Source organism: Thermobia domestica, chromosome 9 (genome assembly GCF_964235325.1).
Source record: "Thermobia domestica chromosome 9, izTheDome1.hap1.1, whole genome shotgun sequence".
Taxonomy (NCBI): domain Eukaryota; kingdom Metazoa; phylum Arthropoda; class Insecta; order Zygentoma; family Lepismatidae; genus Thermobia; species Thermobia domestica.
This window is the reverse complement of record NC_137462.1, coordinates 39832407-39849463: the sequence shown is the minus strand read 5'-3', so window position 1 is coordinate 39849463 and position 17057 is coordinate 39832407. Positions and strand designations below refer to the sequence as shown.

Sequence of the window (17057 nt, the reverse complement as noted above, 5' to 3'; positions counted from 1 at the left end):
ATTCAAAGGGAAAGATCTAAAGAGCTTAATTTTGAAACTTCGTCAGCAAACAAATAAAATACTTCAGAACACTATTGTTGAATTATCACTCGGAAATATATACCCACTCTAACCTATAACATGAATGACTTCATTGATTTGAATGTGAATCTAAGTTAATTGGTATTTTAAAATATAAACTGAAATGTGTCAATGTGTTTGTAAGGTTAATTTCGATGCTCAAATATTGTTAATATTCACCACTAATAGAGATACATTTGTCCTACCTTAACAATGTTAAGATTTTGAATTTTTTTTCAATAATTGCCATAAATATGAAACTTTGTCTTAAGAAACTACCCTAGGGGCCAATTTGTGCACTTTATCACTTTGGTCTTGGTTCATTTTTGGCAGCTATCATTGTTGGAAAGTTTATTTTCAGTAATTCCCACAATTATGAGATTATATCTTTCAAACGTTGTCTCAAGGATTCCTTACACTACAAATACGTAAAGGCAAATGAAAAATGAAATCTTTAGTTTAAGATCCCACGATTATGCAAGCTAAATGCTAAAGGAGACAGAAGTGAATGATGAAAGAAATAGTTGAATGAGAATGTGGTAGGAAACTGGAGAATCCCCAGAAAACCCACGAACACGATGTCCTCCAACACGAACATACTTGGACGGGAATCGAATATGCGACCCTTCGATCAAAGGTAATTTCTCTATCGCTGAGCCACCGTTCCTCCCTAAATGGCACGCTCAGAGCTTAGCGCCTCCAGGGGCCTTGGAAAGATTATCGAGCCTAAAATGATTTAGCACTGACTTTTATAAATCCACCAATTCAACAATTAATAATGTCGTGCAAACTTTAAGATTGTAGTAATGAAAGAAAAGATGAAATCTTTAGTTTAGCGCCCCAGAGTTATGTAACTGCTAAAGGAGATGGATGAAATTGCAAATGAATGATGATGAAAGAAATGGTGGAACGGGAAAGTAAGAGAACAAACCTTTATTTTCTTTAGCACAAATAATTAAATGTGTAGATTAATTGATTTCCAGAAATTTTATTATAATTAGCAATTAAAAACTGAAAGGGCGATCACAAACTTTTCTTGCCCAGGACCTCGCAACAATTTGTTACACGCTGCCATACGGTACATCATTAAAACAGGAGTAGAGTGACTGAATTATTTTGCTCTGTGGTTGAAAAGTAATAATGCAAAACAGAGAATTATTGACTTGAAGAGATAGGATAGTTTAAAAATTCTGACTGGGGAATAAAATCTTCATTTTTACGTCCTACGATTATCGCAGTCTTGTAGCCAACCTGGAACGAAAGAGATTCAGCCCACTGAAGATTCTTTGCGAATATCATTTCAATGTGAATTTCGAACAGAGATCTAAGCTTATCTTCATGCTTACGTTACGTCAAACAACTAACATATAAGGTGGAAATTATTCAACTTTTTTCATAAGATGTAATCCAGCTGACTAATTAAAATTTTATAAGCTTTATGTGTTATATGTTGATTGATTAAATGTTGCACCTGATAATATGTAGTCGTTACTGCTTGTTACATACAGTAGTATTAGCGTGTGTAATGGTTGTATGGGGGAGAGGAGTATTTAAACGCTAATATTCTAAAGTGAAATATTTACATAAAAATTAGGATATAATTAAACATTTTCAATAACTCCCTCTTAGACTTCGACTCTGGTTATAGGTCGATTACCGGTGATTACTGAAAGTTAATGATATTGAAATATACAAAGGAAGTTAGTATAGTGTCTAGCAAGCATGTCTGCTTTGCAGAAAAAGTCTCAGGTTCGATTCCCTTGAGTGAAGTTTGAACGCATTATGGTGGTTCGGATCCTACCATAAACTATAAATTCACGTACCATTTAGCATCGGCATCGGTGATGAATTATAAAGGGACATTAACTCTAATACGTCAAAATAAAGACAGATCGACTGATTCCCAGATATTAATAAGTAAAACTTATATTTTCCAAAACAGCAAATTACGTTAGTAGAGTGCTATTTTTTCTAAATATAGATCATGAACGGTTTGAAATTGTTTATTCTGTTGTGTGAGAACGTTTCTCTATAGTTAGAATTGAGGACATCCTCGAAAGTTCCCCTTCGGGAGGATGAACACTAAGAATCATGAAATTATAGGTGTAAACCTGAATGCAGTTTTACCCACTTATCTCAATAGTAATCTATGTAAATGTAAGGTCACTTGACAGGTCCAAATGTAAGGTCACTTGACCAAAGGCTTAGATAATGTCCCCACAACCTCCACGATGCAGGGCCACCAACTCCAAGGATGTAAAATATATAGAAAATGTTTAGAAAGTAGAGGCGAATAACTAGGGGCTGCAGCGGGCAGGGGCTGTGTTGCAATAATAGACTATCAAAAACTTCCTGCTCAAGTCCTAAAATTTCACACGGCGTACACCATAGTCTTAAAATTTTCACAGAGTATACGCTAGTTTTAAAAATTTCACAGGTTATATATGCTAGTTTTGAATATAGTACTACACGCCTTGAAGCAGAAAGTATGCGCAAATGACTAAGAGTGAGCAATACACCTTCGTATACTCTTGACTACACCCCTGAATATATGCTTTTATTTTCTTAGTTTGCTTACATACGTGTGACGAAAATCTGGGAGGAACGCGACCACCCAAGCCCCTCGTTACGACGCCCATGATTAGATGAACCATAGCCGAATACTTCAGGTAGTTTTGCTTCTTTATTTCTAAGTTTTCCTATGCTTTGCTGACTAAATATCAGTTGTCAGGGAGCTTTAAAACTTGCGATATAGAACCAAATCATTCTATTTTAATATCCTATTTAGCAAAATAAATAAATAAATAAATAAAAATAAAATAATAATAATAATAATAATAATAATAATAATAATAATAATAATAATAATAATAATAATAATAATAATAAAAACGTCGATAATGAAGGGTAACAGATCACAGAAAGAAGCCTACTGGACGCCCAAAATAGTCTCCCTTTTCAAGACTGTGCGCTGCATATTCTTACACTATATTAAAAACGCTTTCAGAGATACCAATCTTAAAATAAAATAAAATAAAATAAAATAAAATAAATCTTTAGTTTAACATCCACCGGTTATGCCTTCGATGGCTAAAGGAGAATGATTGAATTGCAAGTGAATGATGATGAAAGAATAGGTGGAATGAGAAAACGGGAAAATCCCGAGAAAACCCAAGTATACGCTATCGTCCTCCACGAACTCACTTGGCCTGGGATCGAACGAGTGACCCCTGAAACCAGAGATTGGCTGTAGCACTGAGCCAACGTGCTCCCGTCCAATAATACCAATCGTGTTAATCGTTTAATTGCAATAAATATTTTCGTTTTTAGTTTTCAGTATTGACTTAATAGTTTTGCAACTGGGTAGTTGAAAAACGGATAGGATTTCAATTAAAAACAGTTTGTGGGCTGGTCTAGATAGTTGCGATTTACACTTAACGTAATTATCTTAGAATGAGATTTTATTTACAAAATTGACAATTCAATTAAACCATTAACAGTAGTGATTTATAAGATAATCCTAATTTAAGATCAATTAAAATTATTGATCAACTAATAACTGACTTCGATGAAGTGGATTACACTAAGTGTTATCAATTTACGGTGTCTACATTTAATTCATTTAAAAGGTTCGTTATTGAATTCTTCGCCCTCGCGGCTTCGCTTTTCCTCGCCTTCGCGCACCCTCACCCCCGCCATCGAAACTTGTCCTCGCCCTCGCGGATCCTCACCCTCGCTGCCGAAACTGGTCCTCGCCCTCGCGCACCCTCGCCCTCTTCGTCGAAGCTTTTCCTCGCCCTCGCGCACCCTCACCCTCGGCATCGAAGCTTGTCCTCGCCCTCGCGGATCCTCACCCTCGCTGCCGAAACTTGTCCTCGCCCTCGCGCACCCTCACCCTCTTCGTCGAAGCTTTTCCTCGCCCTCGCGCACCCTCACCCTCGCCATCGAAGCTTGTCGTCGCCCTCGCGGCCAAAACTTGTCCTCGCCCTCGCGCACACTCACCCTCGCCATCGAAGCTTGTCCTCGCCCTCGTGCACCCTCGCCCTCGCGGCCAAATCTTGTCCTCGCCCTCGCGCTCCCTCGCCCTCGCGTCACTGTGGGCGAGGGAACTTGAGGGTGAGGATGCCCTCGAGAGGGCCACCCTCGCGAGGGTGAACATCTCTGAGCAGGACACCCAATCCAACGTGCACTAGAGACAGGAGACTAAACAATGGAACAAAGCCTCGTACCGCATACGCATCCGAACACGTGATAGACAAAGACCTCACATATTCACCAGAGAGTAGGATGCCCAACCAGAGGCGCAGTAGAGACAGGAGACTGTAAACAATGGAACAAAGCCACGTATCATATACTCATCCGAACACGTGAGAGACAAAGACCTAACATGTTGATCAGAGGACAGGACGCCGAATTTATCCCTGATTTTCATTTTCCGAATTTTCATATACAATTTATTAATGCTAAATACTCGATTTACGTGAAAGCACTACTTTTTATGTTTGGAATAACGCGCAGGGCATGGAAACACTATGCTACTATATAAGTGCATTTTACCCCGATTGCTGTATTTATCTTAATGATTAAATTGCTTAAGTGAATATTTTATTTGGTTATTTACATTTAAATTCAAACTTAAATATTTCAACAGAAGAAACTATCTTATATTTTTCTTGTATCGCGGAGCTCATTCGTGGCTAAGCGGTTAGCGTACGCGCCTTTGGCACGGGAGACCCGCGTTCGATTCCCGGCGGGAGCTCATGTGATTCGGATTCCACGTTAATCAGTAGGTCCACGTCTCATATAACCTCGCTGCTGAACGGGACGTTAAACTAAAAATTAACTCAACTCAATTCTTGTATTGCGGACACCATGCCGATCACTTGGTATGTTTATTGTACTTTTTTAAGTTACAGCTACAAATTTAATCATTTTCAAAAATTTTAGGCCATTTTCGCATACTTCTCAGGGTATTTTATAGGTCGTGAACTTCTGTCTCATTGTAATATTAGTCAGTGGCGGATCAAGGCCAGGGCCGGGGATCTAGGCCCCCAGTTTTTTGAGTGACAAAAATAATTTAAGCTATTATTTATATATTTTTGAAAGTTTATAGTCCTATCATAATTCTGGGTTCTGGCTGGCTCCCCCAGTTTTTATCTTCTAGATCAGCCAGTCATTAGCACACATCATATTTAAGTAGGTATCTATATTTTCGCAATATTTTTCTTTTAGTATGTATATCAACATTAATATTTCCGATTATTAAATTAAAATTTAATAAGCTTTTTACGCTCATTACCAGAGGATTGTAGAAGTACATCTTTATCATAATTTGGAGGCCGGTAAGCAGTGTTATACATTTTTTTTTTCAACCATTGGATGTCCACAGGTTCCTTCCACTTGCATCATCAATTTCAGGTTCTCAAGATCATTTACGTTTACCGACTTGAGCTGCCATCTGACGATATTCAGCGTAACTGCTTGCTCGATTCGTAAAGTAGTCGTGATTGTTCCAAGTTTATCTACGACATTGCATATAGAGATTTTTTTTTTTTTAAGTTCTCCTTAACGTCTAAAGGAAGACCCGAAGGCCTATGCAATTATAATAACAGTTTCACTTTATTTTCAACTACAGAATAGTTCAGGGCCGGCGTTAGCACTTTTGCCGCCCTGGGCGGTACTTTCAAATGCCGCCCCTTTAATCCGCAAACCTTATTTTGACAGAAAACGTTCAGGTATTAAGAAAAGTAAGATACCATATTTAAAAACATATATGAAAAGGAAAATTAAACAAAAAATAACTACCTCTCTCGAATGCTTACGTAATATTTAAACGACTCCATACATGTAACAATATTCAGTATGTTCGATTTCGCTGTACGTGATATACAGCAGGGCATACAGATTTTTTTATGCTTTAGTCCGACTAAGAATTTTAATTTTTAAGCTTATTTTATGTCAAAAGGTGTTTCCCATATAGCATGGAGCAAAAAGATAATATAGTGAATCAAATATTACGGCAAAAGTAAGTAATTAGCCTAAGACTTATTATGTACTAAAACACGATAGAAATACACAAATTAATCATACTTTAATTGAAAAAAACTTTTCTTGTTTTGGTATGAGCAAATTCCTTTATCACATTTGCGTAGTCCAATGTTTCAGCCAATTAATGTTCCATTGATATTATCACTAGACCACTTAAACGTGTTTGAGATATGGAAGAACGTAGATAGTTTTTAATAAGCTTAGAGTAAGTTTCGAAAAATTTCTTTCTAAACTTGCCACGATTACTTTTAAGGTAAACAAAATCATAACTGCAACACTGACATAGGGAGCAAAGTCATATGTCTTAATTAATTTTAGTCTCTTTTGGTGAACGTTTAGGCTTAATTATAGCGGTTAATAGTTTCAGTTCGTCTTTCAAATCACTGGGGTTAATATCTTTCGATTCTTCGCGTATTAAAATGCAGGCACTTTTCAGACAAAAGTTCAGGTGGCATATCGTTCAGATTACTTATATCGTAAAGAAAATCGAAATACTCGCAGTGATGTTTACGTTGCTCAAACTTTTTTCTTAAAGCTGACACAATCACGTCTTGAAGTATGTAATAAAAATCGATCTTGTATTTTGTTATGTGGATCTTCAATAGTTTCATTCTCTGGCTCGTACTGAAATCGTCTCTTGTTCTTTCGACTTAGAGTTTCTACTTCATTACCTATCCGTGGGTCATCCATATCTAATGCTGATGTCAACTCTATCGCATCAACTAAGTAAAGTTGAACTTTGCATAATTTCTGCTCCTCTCAAAGTACTTAGATATATTTTGAAGAAACCCGACTGCATCCAACACATGGATACTTTTGTTTACTATGTTTATGTGGAGTGAAAAGTCATACCAGATAACGAGTGAGCAAAGGTAAGTAAAGCCACGCAGCTGGTTTGCTATCCACAGAGCATCATGGGCGATCATTCTATCTATTCTATTGTCCTTGCTTATTTAAAGTAAGGTATCATAAACCTCTATTTGATATCTAAGTGGAGTCTGACCATCAACTCAGCTCTCCCATCTTGTGGTGCTGAATGGTTTTAAAGTGAGGCTGCTAATATGTTCCTTCAGTATGGCCCAACGTTAAACTGACGCAGAAAAAAAGTCATAAACTTGTTTTTAACTATACAAAAAATGAAACGGTGGACTGAGATGTTGTGACCGCATCGTTAACGACAAAGTTTAGTAAAGGACCATAGAAGGCTTGGGAATTTATTTCTGCTTTTCATATTGGAACTATTGTTACATCTTTGGCCCTTCATGTCTTCGATAGAAGTTCATTTCTTTTAGGTGTTTAATTATTACTTCTGTCACTTCTAGACCAGTGATGTCTTTTACTAGTACGAAACCAAGAAAGAGTTCGCAAATTTTTACAAGCCATTCTCCATTACTATATGTAATTTGTACAATCCGCGGCAAAAAACCTGCAACATGAGCATATAAGTTTATTGGGAAATGACGAAGTCTTTTGCTCCAAAATAAGGGTGCACGGGAGGAGGCCAAGGTTTATCCTGGCGTGATTCTTTCCATTTAGACGTTATGTTCATTCCATGTGCTGTTAGGCGTAGTTTCACAATAAACTTACATCCTCAGGTTGCAGGTTTTTTGCCGCGGATTGTACAAAACGAACGATCCTTTGTTCTGTACCAGAAATATTTAGTGTACTGTACAGTCTAGCATTATGGTATAATATGTTGCAGCTTTCAACAAAAACAGTATTTTACTTTCAATTTACTTACTAAGAATTGTTTTTTTTTTTTTTTTTTTTTTTTTTTTGGACATCTTTTCCTTACTAATGGTGGTATTTATTTTGTCCTCCCATGACTCTTTTAATGTGTTCGGCAATGACGCTGTCAAGCTTGTATTGCTTATTGCTTAAATATAAAAAACATTGTATATATTTTTGATATACACCCTCCATTCCAAAAGAAACCGAACGTTTTAAAAAAACAAAAAAGCAATGTACATTTTGGAACAAATCATTTTTATTAATCAATGTATTCCCCTTCTACATCGATACACATATTTGCACGCTCCAACAAGTTGTCAAACGACTTCTCCATGTCCTTTATTGGAATGGTCTTTAGGACGGCGGTCGTCGCCTTCTCAATGGCATCAATCGATGCGTGCCACTTTCCTTTCATCGCCAAATGCAGTTTCGGGAACAGATAGAAATCGCACGGAGCGAGATCTGGTGAATAGGGCGGATGATGCAACCGAATAATGTGATTTTTGACCAAAAATTCAGTTACAAGTCGCGAACGATGTGATGGTGCATTATCGTCCAAAAGAGTCCAACTGCCGATTTCGCGATATTCGGGCCGAATACGACGAATTCTTGCCAGCAAACGCTTCATGACGCCTAAGTAAAACTCTCCAGTGACTGTCTGGCCGAGCTGAACAAATTCTTTGTGGATAATTCCTTTTGAATCGTAAAAACAAATCAGCATCACCTTAACTTTTGACTTCACCAAGCGACTTTTTTTGGGTGTTCCTTCATCCGGCGCTCTCCATTCAGCACTTTACCGCTTTGTTTCGGGCTCATATTCAAGACACCACGTCTCGTCACCAGTTACTATAGGGAGCTAGCTTGTTTACCAGCGGGGGCTGAGGTAGAGGGGGACAAATTCCAACATGCTTTCTGCCTGACTCTTGCGACACTCCCTTACCCTCCTTCTATATGTCAGCGTTGCCAGAGGTAGAAAATTGTCACGTGAATGTCATTCTGAAGAGTTCGTGTGAGTTGGTTATTTATTGAGTGCTGTTGTGGTTGCGGTTTTATTGCTTATTAGTCGTTTGACAATGGCTTCACAGCGTAAGAGAGGGCAAACTATACACAGCGAAGCTAGGGAAGTAATAAGGATGGTCATAGTGCAGTGCGACGAAGAAGCGAGGGAGAAAAAACTGAAGCATTTATTATCAAATCCTAATTTGCGTGTGTCCACGTATACAGGGATCTCTGTGCGAAGTGTGACAAATATAGGGAAAGAGGGACTGGACGCTGGTGAATCATCACTCACCACTCCAGGTAAAAAACGACCTAAAGCGGAAAAGTATAGGTTTCATTGTGATGAATTTGACAGGTGCGTTATACGTGATATTATACAAGACTTCTATTTGCGGAAGAAAATTGTTCCAAGTGCACCAAAGTTATTGTCAGTCATCAAACAAAAAGTTGATTTCCCGTGGAAGGTTCACACTTTACGACTTTTGCTTCACAGTATGGGGTTTCAGTGGAAAAGATGCAGGAGTAATAGGAAGATTCTCATCGAGCGTCCAAATATTGTGAATTGGAGGGGAAGGTATTTGAGGGCCATTAGAAATTACAGGTCACAAAATGGAAATATCGTTTACATAGACGAAAGTTGGGTAGACAACAATCTGACTTTTGGGAAATGCTGGCAGAGTAAAACTTTACACGGTGTGTCTTCAAACCCAAGTTCTTCGAACAGGTTGATTTTAGTGAATGCTGGAGCAAGTAGTGGGTTTATTGATGGGGCAAGTTTAACTTTTAGAGCAGGAAGGGCTTCTGGGGACTACCACGGACAAATGAACTCACTTAATTTTGAGAAATGGGTTACAGAAAAACTTGTCCCGAATCTTCCTAAAGAAAGTACCATTGTTCTTGATAATGCTCCCTACCACAACATACAAATTAACAAACCACCATCAAAGTATGCTGTAAAACAGGAGATGATGAACTGGCTTCAAGACAACCAAGTTCCCTTTTCCCAAAATATGAAGAAGTTTGAACTACATCAGCTGATTGAACAACATAAGCCACAGGAGAAAGTATATCGCATTGATGAATTATTGAAGATCAATGGTCATAACGTACTTTGCCTTCCGCCTTACATGTGTGAACTTAATGCCATTGAACTAGCTTGGGCAAAAATCAAAAGAATTGTTAGGGAAAATAATCCAACAGGGGATTTGCCTTTGACTAGATTGGAGGAAGTGACCAGAGATGCTCTGAAGTCTGTGACACCGGAGGATTGGGAGGGGTACAACAAACATGTCATTAGAGTGGAGCAGCAGTTCTGGGAGAAAGATGGATTAATAGAGGATACCATAGATAATTTTGTAATTGAACTTGGTGGTATTGACAGTGATGATGATGATGATATAAGCGAAGAGGACGAGAATTCGTCTTCGGATTCTGAACTTGCTCAGCGCATGTCCGATAGTGATGATTAGAGACCGGATGTTAGACAAAATGTCTATTCTTTAATATTAAAATATAATCAAAAATAACGTTTTGAAGTTTAAATCGGAGGTTATAGTTTCAATTTAAGACAATTTTATTTTGCCTATTTCGCCCGTTCCTGCCTAAATAATTGCTTTAGTGCCTAATATTGCCTATTCTATGAATTTTCTTCCAAATTAGACTTTATTAGGAGAAAGTATATAATTTAGAATTTCAAGAAAGGATTCTGCCTTTTCCGAGAAATATAAGTGTTGTTTATATTGATAAGATGCCGTAAAACTTTGAACTGCTATGCGTACTGATAAAGTGGTGTAAAAGTTTGGACTGCTATGTGTGCTGATAAATATATAAAATTTGTACTGTTATGTATAGTGAAAAAGTGCAGTAGAGAATGTATTTACCAAATATACTCGGAATATATGGCAAGCCTCGTTTTCATATATACAGGAAAAGAAGATATTCACAAACAGGTAGCCTATGTTTCTATATTCTTTGAACATTATCTATGACTTGAATTTATTTTTTTAATTGTATTGAGTATGTATCTTCATTATTTTGAGTTACATTTTAGTGCCTATTTTATAAATTTTAAGTGCCTATTTGCCTACCTATTTTCCAGGTTTTTAATGCCTAAACATCTGGTCTCTAGTGATAATGATTAATTGAACGTAAACATAAAACATACCAGTATATTCTTCATTGCGCTTGTAAACTGTTACGTGTTAATAGGAATGTATATAATTTATTTATTTCAAGTGTTATATATAAGCTCTGTGATTAGGTTGTAAATAGATATATTATACAAAGACAATGCTATTTTTAGAGCCAACAAAATATCTTCGAAAGAGCGGAATATTCTTAGATATAATTATTATTAATAAGAATTGAAATTATTATTAATAAGAATTAAAATTATTATTAATTATTTATAAGAAATAACGCTCTAAACGAGCTTAGAAGCTTATAAATGTAGAACTACACTTTTTCTTGCATAAAGTGGGATTTGAACCATTCCATTCAGCTGTCCCCAGCGGAATTGACCCCTTTATGTTGGAATCGGAGACTAAAATGCTAGACCACTCCGCCACGCAAGTGGCTATAAAATATAGAAGTGAATAATATGCAAAATGTACCCAAATACGGTAACTGCTTATGCAAATTTGTAAATGACGAGTTAAAAAAAATCTTTCGATAGCGATTGCATGATTTGCATAAACTCTTTGAATTAAGTGAGTATTAGGTGAATTTTTTTACAACGAACTGGCAACCCTGCCCAGAACCGTCGAGTGACCGTTTCGTGGTGACGTGAGCGGGCCACCTGTTAATCAACTCTGAATTCCTCAGCCTCGCATTAAAGCTAGCTCCCTATTACAATCGATTTCAAGAAGTTTCGATCCTGCCGAGCACTTTTAACGATGTCTTTGCAATGCGCAATTCGATCAACTTTTTGGTCTTCGATTAGTTTGTGTGGTACAAACCGCGAATTAACCTTCTTAAGGCCCAAAACTTCGGTCAAAATGCGGTATGCGGTTGTTTGAGGAATGCCTAATTCCATTTCAATAACTTTCACCGACGAGTTTTTGTTATGTTTGATGAATTCACGCACTTTTTCGATGTTTTCTTCCGATAATCCGGTTCTGGGTCGGCCTGATCTTTCGTCATCATCCAGCGTCTCTCTACCCGATTTGAATCGCCTGAACCACTCGTAAACTTGCGTACGGGATAGACACTCATCACCATATGCATTTTGTAGCATTTGGTGCGTTTTACTAAAAGTTTTACCGTTTAACACAAAACTCAATTGCAGCTCGTTGTATGAAACTCATTTTCCGACCGATGTACACAACACACTGACAGTTGAAACGCAATAACTTTGTTGCCATGCATCCAAATGTCATGGCATTTATACCAGTTGTCAATGAGGAACTACGCCATCTACCGGTAAAATATTACAACAGATGGCACTAGTGGTACTATTTGTTTTCAAAAGTTCGGTTTCTTTTGGAATGGAGGGTGTATATTGTATATATTGTTGATATATATATATATATATATATATATATATATATATATATATATATATATATATATATATATATATATTGTTGGTATGTATGTTGGTATATATATTGATGATAAGATACGATAATAAACAATTTGTAAATGGGTTAAAAACTCGCTGCTAGAACCTAAATGTCTCTAGATGCTGTAGGCTACAACGGCCTGTCTCAAATGGGAGTGTACATTTTGCGTACTTAGAGTGGAGCGTTAGAATATTGCTGAATAGAAAAAAAAAAAAAAGACACTTGACAATCTTATCCGCCCTAGCTGAAAATCTTATCTACGCCGCTGCAAGGGAAATCTTGAACGAGATACCTGTGGCTAGTAGTTTGATAATTGAAATGAAGGGGAATTCTCTGAATTTGCTGAGTGAGTATTTTCCTGGATGTGAGTGAAGTAAGTTTAATTACATTCTCAGGGAACCCAATTTTATTTTTCCATGTGAGACTATTACGAAGCCTTATATTTTAATAGTATTATTTTCTTTTTCAAATTTTGCCGCCCACTAGACGTGCCGCCCTGGGCGGTAGCACGGCTCGACCCCCCCCTCGCGCCGGCCCTGGAATAGTTATGCCTTGGTGCTGTTCAGCCGGTTGGCACCGGTTACATAAAACCGGTTACTAAAATATTTCGAATTCGTAGAACCGTTTGTTATTGTTATAGGTCTACCCAGATATAACAGTAAATTTTACTCAGCGGTCTCGGTCTCGGTCTCGTCTCGAGTCAAAAATCGCCGTCTCGGTCTCGGTCTCGTCTCGAGCAAGAGATGCTTGTCTCAATCTCGGTCTCGGTCTCGTCTCGAGCAAGAGATGCTTGTCTCAATCTCGGTCTCGGTCTCGAGGACCAAGTCTCGGTCTCGTCTCGAAAGTCTCGAAATAAATCGTGTGAAATTAAAATTGTGAAAAGGAGCCGCGGTGGCTCAGTGGTAGAACGTTCATTTCTCGTGCTTGGGGTCTCTGGTTCGATCCTAGGTCGCGCCAAGTGAACTTTGTGGTGGACAAACACCTTGTGCGTGGGTTTCCTCGGGATTCTCCCGTTCCTCCCACTTTCTTCATTCTACCATTTCATTCAATTCTCATCATCACCGTCTTCTTTAGCCTATTCGGCATACACGTGGGACGTAAAACTCAAATATTTCATTTTCATTTTTTTAAAATTGTGGAAGTATTATTATTGTAAAGTCTGTCGTTTCCGCTTTTTTTTTTTTTTTTTTTTTTTTTTTTTTTGCTTTGCTTTGCTTTCATTTTGACAGTATTATGGTATGGTGTACCTATTCATAGCTAATTTGCTTGCGCTAATGCTTTCGAAGCGTTTATTCCATTTCAATCATCAGTGGGTATATCATACCTGGAATAAAACCCTAATAGTAACCCATTTCACTTTCAGCGATAGCTTTTGTCTCATGTAGCCTCTGTACTGCCTATACAATTAAACTCTATTAAATTAACTACAGTACTATACAGGGTGGTCTAGAAGTGAGCGTAGCCCCTTTTGGTTTCAACAGTATAGTGTTAGTTATGGTAGAATGTTTGTACAGAGTTACCTTGAAGCCTTAAGAGTCATAAATATCAGTATGATCACCATCCATGTCGTAACACAGCTGAATTCTGCGCCAAGTTCTCGCAGATGTTTTGCGTAGATATTCGGGAGTCACGAGGGTGAAGGCGTGTTCCACAGCTGCTCTTAACAGGCCGGTATCCAGTCCAAAAATGTAGGGGGGGGCCGGCTGAAGTTAGGGGGGTCGATCCAACCATTTATATTTCATCACCATATTATAATACATTTGCAAGCCTACCGTGAAAATTTTAGGGGGGCCTGGCTCCCTGGATACGGGCCTGTCTCGTAATTCCTGCGTTGTGTGATATCGAGTATTTCTTACTTGTTGCTTTATGAAACCCCAGAGAGCATTGTCTGGTGTCGTCAGATCGGGACTTCTTGGAAGTCCGACAAAGGGAGCTGGTGAAGATGCAAAACCTCTTCCAATCCAGTGGCCAGGAAACGTCTGATTCAAGTAATTGCGCACGTGAATCGCGAAGTGCGCTGGTGCTCCATGCTCTGGTAAGCAATGTTACCAGACAATGCCAAGCAATGTTACCAAACAAATGTGGATAAAACCTAAAACCGTCAGAAAACACCAGTTAGGGGTACGCCCACTTCCGGACCACCCTATACAGTAGTTTATTTCCTTCCTTTGAATCAGAATTATTCAATACCTTCTAATGGATAGCGCAACACATAGCAGCACGAATGTATTTAATCGTACCGAAATTGAAATTGTACAGTTTCTCATCTATTATCCAATACATTCTGCCTTGACTGTCATTTTAAAAACAGAATAGCTATAACGATCATTATCTTATCAAATAGGATAAATTATTACTAAAATATGTTTTGTTTCAAATTGATCAAATGCTTTATTACCGTTTTACATCTCCATGTTTAATTGACACATTATAACAAGAACTTCCAGAAACTTGTAATGGGAGCTACGACACTCATATTTGCTATGTGTGGTCTCGGTTTGGAGCCAGGAGAAAAATGGATCTGAAAAGATACCGGGACGGTAGGTAGCGGTATGACGTCACTCCATACCCCTGACTATCTTTGCCCATTATATTTTTGTAGGAATTGGAGAGGACGCCGTACATATATTTCGGAGGCGGGGGAGCGGCATTTCCTTGCGTTCCCCATCACTTTTACCCCTGGTTGGATCATCAAACAAGTTAGATTCAAAGTTCGATGTTACGCATAGTTTGCGTCTCATTTGAAATACATTCTGTCTCTTATACAAGTTCATAAAGTCATAACATTACATAAGCGTATATCCAGTGCTATAACATAGGCTAAGTTTATTCCTGAGCTCTCAGCGGTGCATGTGATCTTTATTCGAGAAAGCTAATCGTGCGTTCATTACGTTGAAGTTATATATTGATTGAAAATTACTTGCGAAACATGGACATACATATTATATAAGTATATAGGTAATTCGAACTATCTGTATCTATTTTCTCTCTCGCCAAAGCAAGTGATTCTTGATTTTTTAGTTTTCTTTTGTATTAATTTTCGTAGTTTTACTTCAACATCAAAGATTGAATAGTCAAAAATATATTTTTCGCTGTACGACTTTCCTTAAATTTTGGATCCATTTTTACCCTACCATAACTACCCTTTTTACCCCTTTATACCCCCATATATATATATATATATATATATATATATATATATATATATATATATATATATATATATATATATATATAGAGAGAGAGAGAGAGAGAGAGAGAGAGAGAGAGAGAGAGAGAGAGATTTGTATACCTTTCAACTCATCGTCTGGAGAGACAAATTGTTCTATGTAGCTACGTCTCAAAATAAAGAACCACCTACTAGATCTACCAATCTATCAAATAGTTATATCGATTCTTTCCAGATGGCAGCTAAGTCGATATTGATTGACACTAGCGTCACTTATTAGTATAGCAATCGATTCAACTGCTTGTTGTATTCGTAGAGTAATGCTAATGGCTCCAGGTTAATCTGCGATGTTGCCGCATTGTGAAATTTTGGTTCTCCATAGCGGCTGAAGAATGCCTGGAACAGCATTTCATCATTTAGCATTTTCGCTTTATTTTGGCCTGTAGAATTGTGCTCTGTGGTCCGTGGGCACCATTTTTAGAACACCCGATATATATATATATATATATATATATATATATATATATATATATATAGATAGATAGATAGATAGATAGATAGATAGATAGATATGAACTTTAGACGTAGATTCGTATTTCACTTTTTGGTCGAAATTGAGTTAAGAATACTTTTTAATAGACTATGTTCTTTCTAGTGCTGTAATACTATAAGTCTGAAACCATCCTACTACTTTGTAACTACTTAGTATAATTTGGAAAACAGTACTATAGGTCTTACTTGAGAAACCGGGTTCTCGCTTCTGCTGTAAAATTACGAAATTATAATTTGGTTTAGTTTACCTCTGAGGCCCAGGTATAATAAAATCATAATCATCATCATAAACAATCAATCCACTGCTGGATGAAGGTCTTTCCAAGTCTCCTCCACAACTATCTATCTTGGGCATATCTTTTCCAGGTTACTCCCCTGTGGTTCTTGACCCGTCACCTCTTCTTGTATGCGGACGTTTCCTAGGATGTTTTTGTCTCGTGGTATCCAGTCTGCAAATGTTTTCGTCTATCGAAAATAATTTATTCTTGCAATACGTGCAGCACAATTTCCAGCTCATGTTAAAATTATTTCATTAGTACCCGTCGTTTGTTGCCAAATAATTCATTTTTTACAAACCCATAAAAGTATACTTGATCAATGCAGGGGTGCATACCTACTTTTGGGCCACCCTTTTATATTTGGACTACAAACAGTTCAAATCTGCTACTTTCGGAGCACAGACACGCTACTTTTTCATCTTCAGATCTGGCAACACTGACCCAGTGATTTAAAACAACTCAATGTGAGGATCCCCATTTGGTCTAGTGGCTAGTACACTTCACTTCGATTCGCGTGGTCTCGACTTCCATTCCCGGTGGAGGTACAGTTGAACGACCGAAGTGGTTCGGATTCCACTATAATCAGTAGTAGTGCTCTCAACGGGTCGGGTCGGGTCGGGTTGATTCGCGTGGTCTCGACTTCAATTCCCAGTGGAG

The 17057-nt window shown here is 37.7% G+C and overlaps 2 protein-coding genes across 2 annotated transcripts in view; both read left to right on the top strand.

Moving 5' to 3' along the window:
* LOC145693969 (chymotrypsin-1-like) overlaps positions 1-17057 on the top strand; it is a 150255-nt gene that overhangs the window by 92118 nt on the left and 41080 nt on the right. The window lies entirely within an intron of this gene.
* On the top strand, positions 9333-10307 carry LOC145660791 (uncharacterized). The gene has a single exon (XM_081726200.1). It carries the CDS (start codon positions 9333-9335, stop codon positions 10305-10307), a length of 975 nt encoding a protein of 324 aa, XP_081582326.1.

What these genes read in the sequence shown, in the direction of transcription:
- LOC145660791 (XM_081726200.1), top strand. Translation starts at nt 9,333, where the DNA reads ATGGGGTTTCAGTGGAAAAGATGCAGGAGTAATAGGAAGATTCTCATC.